Source organism: Oreochromis aureus, linkage group 10 (assembly GCF_013358895.1).
Source record: "Oreochromis aureus strain Israel breed Guangdong linkage group 10, ZZ_aureus, whole genome shotgun sequence".
In the NCBI taxonomy this organism is placed as follows: domain Eukaryota; kingdom Metazoa; phylum Chordata; class Actinopteri; order Cichliformes; family Cichlidae; genus Oreochromis; species Oreochromis aureus.
Genome location: NC_052951.1, coordinates 32,565,123 through 32,571,122, shown reverse-complemented (window position 1 = coordinate 32,571,122; position 6,000 = coordinate 32,565,123). Strand labels below are relative to the sequence as shown.

Below are 6,000 nucleotides of genomic sequence, written 5' to 3'. Positions count from 1 at the left end.
GTGACATGTTTGACTTATTTAAAAAAGACAGCAACAAATGATCTGATGTGAAAAGCTTCAGGTGTGTGAAGAGTGAGGAGGAGGAGCAGTGAAGACACCTGAACACCACGGAAAACAGCCAAAATATTCAAAACAACTTTATTGTCCACTTTTTGTGTGTACAAAGTAATTAGTCTTTGATTCAGTCACATGAACACATCACACACAGACAGGACAGAGTGCAGTGAAACACACAATCACATGTTTATACTCATCACGTGTGTTTTATCTGTCTTTAGTCTTTTGCTGCGCACTTTGGAAATTCATGTAATAAACCTTTAATAAACTAATCGAATAAAAAAGTCACATGAAACAGTTTTTCTGTGTTCGTTCCTCTCGGCTGCTTCCTTCTGTGTAACCTCCACCATGGTTCACTGTGCAGCCAGTGATGCTGCAGTCGCTCAGGAAAAGGAGAATAAAGGTGGAAAAACCCCACAGACAGCCTCACTCTGTAGAGCCTGTTGATGAAGAAGGTTAATCAGGAGACGTTTACAGCTCACAGCTCATCGGCTGTGTCAGGAGGTGAAGCAGGAACTCTGTTATTGATTATTGATTTATTACCTCTGATTCTCTGCTGGAGTGAAACCTCCTTCTTCAGTGGCCACAAACGAGCGACCAGGTTTTGAGCATCCTTGTAATTATAAAAGTCAGATTTAGGGACTGTCACAGCGTCAGGCTCACAGAACGTGAGGTTCTTCCTCAGATCATCAGAATCAAATTTCAGTACCTGAAAAAAATATGAACAAAGAGAAAGAAGATGAGCAACAGTTTTACACATGAAACCTACAATATGAAACTATCAGTACAAACACAACTGAAACATTTATTTTATTTACGGAAAACATGTTCATTTATTCATATTCACTAATGTCCCTGTCATGCCCGTAGGTGAGGTGTTGTTGCAAAGAGAGACTCTGCTGCCCTCCGGTGAATGTATGGCTATTCACCCTATGCAGCGAGCTTAACATAAAAGGAGATGGTTCCAGGAACAACAGGACACATCGCTTTGTCTTTGTGTCTTTAACTGAAGACCGTTTTTTCCTCTTTTAATTTGTAAGACTGTGAACATACAGTAAAATAATATGTAAGCATCAGTATCGACATATTTTGCAACCAAAAACAGAAGTTAGCAACATAGCTTTTCTTATGCTTTACATTCACCATAAACATCTTTCCTTATACGTTCAAATAACCTCTTAAGTAACATGAAAGTAACAAATCTTATAGAAAATAAAGCTACACATTGCTTACTTACCGATTATGGTTCAACAAACTCCCCAGCGATGTAAACTGGGCTTAAAGTTGTGCAGCTTGTTTTCTGCTCCAGGCATTTTCTCACACTGCCTGCGTGAACTTCTCCTGCTGCTTATAACACATCACCAAAGGGGGGCAGTGAAGTGCACACAAAATAACTAAAGAAGAAGCCACAAAACTCAAGGGGTAATACTGCCCACTGGTGGGAAAACTGAGAAATGCGCCAGCCAAACAAACCCAATAAAGCAACAACAGAGGGGCAGAATAGAGACACTGAGGGCCTGTATAGAGTATCATGGATTAAATGAAATCACTGCCTTTGATTAACTCTGTCTTCAAATCACTTCATGGAGCCAGCTTACTAAGGTGGAGCTTTGAAATGCTTACCACCTCATTTGCATCGGGGAGGGTGACAAATGAAAGACAGCTTTTAACACCCTGCTCGGACACTTTGAGTATTTAATTTTACCTTTCAGCCTCACCAACACTCCAGCTGTCTTCCAGGCCCTAGTTAATGATGTGCTTAGAGAATTTATGCATGTATTCATTTTTGTCAGTCTTGACAATATTTTGGTCTTCTCTAAGACCCAGGTAGGGCATCAGGTCCACGTCTGTAGTGTTTTTAAATGACTCCTGGAGAATTGTCTCAATGTGAAGGCGGAGAAGTGTGACTTTCATACTGCTACAGTCTCTATTCTTGGTTTTGTTTTGTCTGGAGGACAGGTGAAGATCGATCCCACTAAGGTGTGTGCGGTCACTGAATGGCCCATCACAGATTCACAGAAATAGCTACAACGCGTCCCGGGCTCTGCAAACGTCTACCATCAGTTACGCAGAACTACTAACAGTGGAGTCACTGGCTTGAGCAGCCATCCATCATCTGGATGGACCCCAAGAATCTGGTTTATCTCCATTCAGCTAAGAGACTGAACACTGACTAAGCCCGCTGGTCTCTGTTTTTTGGTCTGTTCCGTTTCATTATCTCTTATCGCTCCAGGTCCAGGAATCCAAAACCTGATGCTCTTTCCCGCCAGTATTCCCAGGATACAGACCAGTTGGAGTCAGAGCATTCCTGTCGGGAGCCTCTGGTGCATCAGCCTAACTGGAGGGCTCTTCAACTGGTGGAGAGGTTGTTACATCCTCGCAGAAGTTCTCTGCTCTCCAGGAGTTCAGTCTGCAGGTGGTGGGAGAGATATAGGAGTGGTGGAGAATGAACTCAGGCTGGGTGTGTATTGTCTTGTGTAGTCTGGGGGATGAATGGATGATGAAGTGGGAGCAGTTTTCTCTGCTGTGGGACTGGGCGGTGCCGCTGCCGTGGGCCCCAGTCTACATGGGCCTGGGACCCCTGACGTTGGTGGATTCCAGAGAACGGGGGTGCCTGCTTACTGGGGTCAGCGGGGGAGCTGGCCCCAGTAAGGGGCAAGTAGCCCCTCTGTTCCTTCACTCCCCATCCTCAGCGGTATGCTTGTCTCCACCCCAGAGAAAAGGGTTGCATCTCCTGGGTCTAGGTGTGGTGATGCGGTGATGATGCCTGAACCTGGGGTATAGAGTATGTTTGGGGAATATGATTGGGTGTACAGTGTCTATTTATGTCTGTCTCCACGTTGGGTGAGTACTGATTATTTGTATATGTGTGCATGAGGGTGGGAATGCACGTTTGTCACTGTGTGCGCCTTTACGTGTGTGTCTATAAGTCAGGTCGGGTCTTAGACGCCACCCCTCTAGGAATATCTCAGGCCCTCCAAGGTGTGGAGGCCTATCTCCCCCCACAACCCTCCCTATCGGTGGATGATGCCCTCAGGTGTCGGTGCGTTGGTGGTTCTTGGTGTCCAGGGCTGGGCTCTCAGGTATGTACCGGCTCACTCCCTTTGGCTGCTTGGCGGGGCCTGGGGGGGCCCTTGGGCCTCTGGGCCTGGGGCTTGTTCCACTCTGGCACAGCTGGCTGACGGCAGAGCCTGCGGGGACGTCGCTGCAGCCCCCTCTGGCCTCTTCTCCGTGGCTGCTGGATGACCCCTCATCTAGGGCTCTCCTCAGCTCCTCCCAGGAGGGTGGCACGGTTGCCCCTCCGATTGAACTTCTTGGGCTCTCGCACTCTGGGGAACTCTGTATGTCTGGGCCTGGATCTCCTCAATGCCTGGTTCATGCCCTGGGGGACGGGGCTATGGCTCCCCACACCCTCTAGCAGATCGTTACATGGAGAAACTTTTTGAATACAAATGTGTTCACGTATATAGGTGTAAACACAGGTGTAATCACGCACAATAACATTCAATATTTAGTATCTACTGTTATTTACTGTTAGCTAGATTATTGCGATGGTGTTGTGTTTATTATGTTGCTTTCTTTTTTGCTTGTTTTCTCTTCTGTTTTTTCTTCTCTCAACAGGTGATCCAGGTGATTTTTTAAGTGCTTTTTCTCACTGTCCCTCTTCCCCCCTGTTTTTCTTTCCCTCCCTCTCTTTCTTTCTCCCTTTTCTATCCCCCAGTCATGTCTGTCCCATGTGTAACAACTGAAAATTAAAATAAAATAAAATAAGTACATAATAATAATAAATGTCAATCAAATAGACCAATATGGCAAGGCCATGATGATCCACTTGGTAAAGTAAATCTGTTGGGCATCTTTTTTGGCCTTCAGACAACAATTCTGATTCCTAAAGAACTAAATGGGACAGGTGCAAAAAAAAAAGAGACATTCCTACAGTTTAACTAATTGGTGTATGTTATCTGGCTTCATGGATAGATAAAGTTGGGTGTCATCTGCATAGCAGTGAAAATGCATACTATGTCTTCTGATGATACTGCCTAAGGGAAGCATGTATAGGGAGTGCAGAATTATTAGGCAAGTTGTATTTTTGAGGAATAATTTTATTATTGAACAACAACCATGTTCTCAATGAACCCAAAAAACTCATTAATATCAAAGCTGAATGTTTTTGGAAGTAGTTTTTAGTTTTAGCTATTTTAGGGGGATATCTGTGTGTGCAGGTGACTATTACTGTGCATAATTATTAGGCAACTTAACAAAAAACAAATATATACCCATTTCAATTATTTATTTTTACCAGTGAAACCAATATAACATCTCCACATTCACAAATGTACATTTCTGACATTCAAAAACAAAACAAAAACAAATCAGCCACCAATATAGCCACCTTTCTTTGCAAGGACACTCAAAAGTCTGCCATCCATGGATTCTGTCAGTGTTTTGATCTGTTCACCATCAACATTGCGTGCAGCAGCAACCACAGCCTCCCAGACACTGTTCAGAGAGGTGTACTGTTTTCCCTCCTTGTAAATCTCACATTTGATGATGGACCACAGGTTCTCAATGGGGTTCAGATCAGGTGAACAAGGAGGCCATGTCATTAGTTTTTCTTCTTTTATACCCTTTCTTGCCAGCCACGCTGTGGAGTACTTGGACGCGTGTGATGGAGCATTGTCCTGCATGAAAATCCTGTTTTTCTTGAAGGATGCAGACTTCTTCCTGTACCACTGCTTGAAGAAGGTGTCTTCCAGAAACTGGCAGTAGGACTGGGAGTTGAGCTTGACTCCATCCTAAACCCAAAAAGGCCCCACAAGCTCATCTTTGATGATACCAGCCCAAACCAGTACTCCACCTCCACCTTGCTGGCGTCTGAGTCGGACTGGAGCTCTCTGCCCTTTACCAGTCCAGCCACGGGCCCATCCATCTGGCCCATCAAGACTCACTCTCATTTCATCAGTCCATAAAACCTTAGAAAAATCAGTCTTGAGATATTTCTTGGCCCAGTCTTGACGTTTCAGCTTGTGTGTCTTGTTCAGTGGTGGTCGTCTTTCAGCCTTTCTTACCTTGGCCATGTCTCTGAGTATTGCACACCTTGTGCTTTTGGGCACTCCAGTGATGTTGCAGCTCTGAAATATGGCCAAACTGGTGGCAAGTGGCATCTTGGAAGCTGCACGCTTGACTTTTCCCAGTTCATGGGCAGTTATTTTGCGCCTTGGTTTTTCCACACGCTTCTTGCGACCCTGTTGACTATTTTGAATGAAACGCTTGATTGTTCGATGATCACGCTTCAGAAGCTTTGCAATTTTAAGACTGCTGCATCCCTCTGCAAGATAGCTCACTATTTTTGACTTTTCTGAGCCTGTCAAGTCCTTCTTTTGACCCATTTTGCCAAAGGAAAGGAAGTTGCCTAATAATTATGCACACCTGATATAGGGTGTTGATGTCATTAGACCACACCCCTTCTCATTACAGAGATGCACATCACCTAATATGCTTAATTGGTAGTAGGCTTTCGAGCCTATACAGCTTGGAGTAAGACAACATGCATGAAGAGGATGATGTGGACAAAATACTCATTTGCCTAATAATTCTGCACTCCCTGTATAATGTAAATAGAACTGGTCCTACCACTGAACCCTGTGGAACTCCATAATTAATCTTAGTGTGTGAAGAGGACTCTCCATTTACATGAACAAATTGGAGTCTATTAGATAGACATGATACAACCCACTGCACATGAGATGAGTCCACTGTCTGACGCCATAAGAATTTTTTTTTCCAATCCCCTTGTAGCACCACACGTGGGATATTTTGTCATTTGTATCATTTGTAACCTTCACTAAAGCTGTTTCTGTGATGAGCTTTGAAACCTAAAGCTTTTCAAGTAAGCCGTTCCTCTGCAGATGATCAGTTAGCTGTTTTACAATGACTCTAGAA

General features: G+C 44.2%; 1 protein-coding gene across 1 annotated transcript in view; it reads right to left on the bottom strand.

The window, feature by feature from the left end:
* Nucleotides 1–471: 471 nt before the first annotated feature.
* LOC120432697 overlaps nucleotides 472–6,000 on the bottom strand; it is a 58,307-nt gene continuing 52,778 nt past the window's right edge. Inside the window, exon 7 of the mRNA XM_039618807.1 lies at nucleotides 472–497. Within this exon, the coding sequence (XP_039474741.1) occupies nucleotides 484–497 (14 nt within the window). The 3' untranslated portion in view covers nucleotides 472–483. The remainder of the gene's footprint in view (nucleotides 498–6,000) is intronic.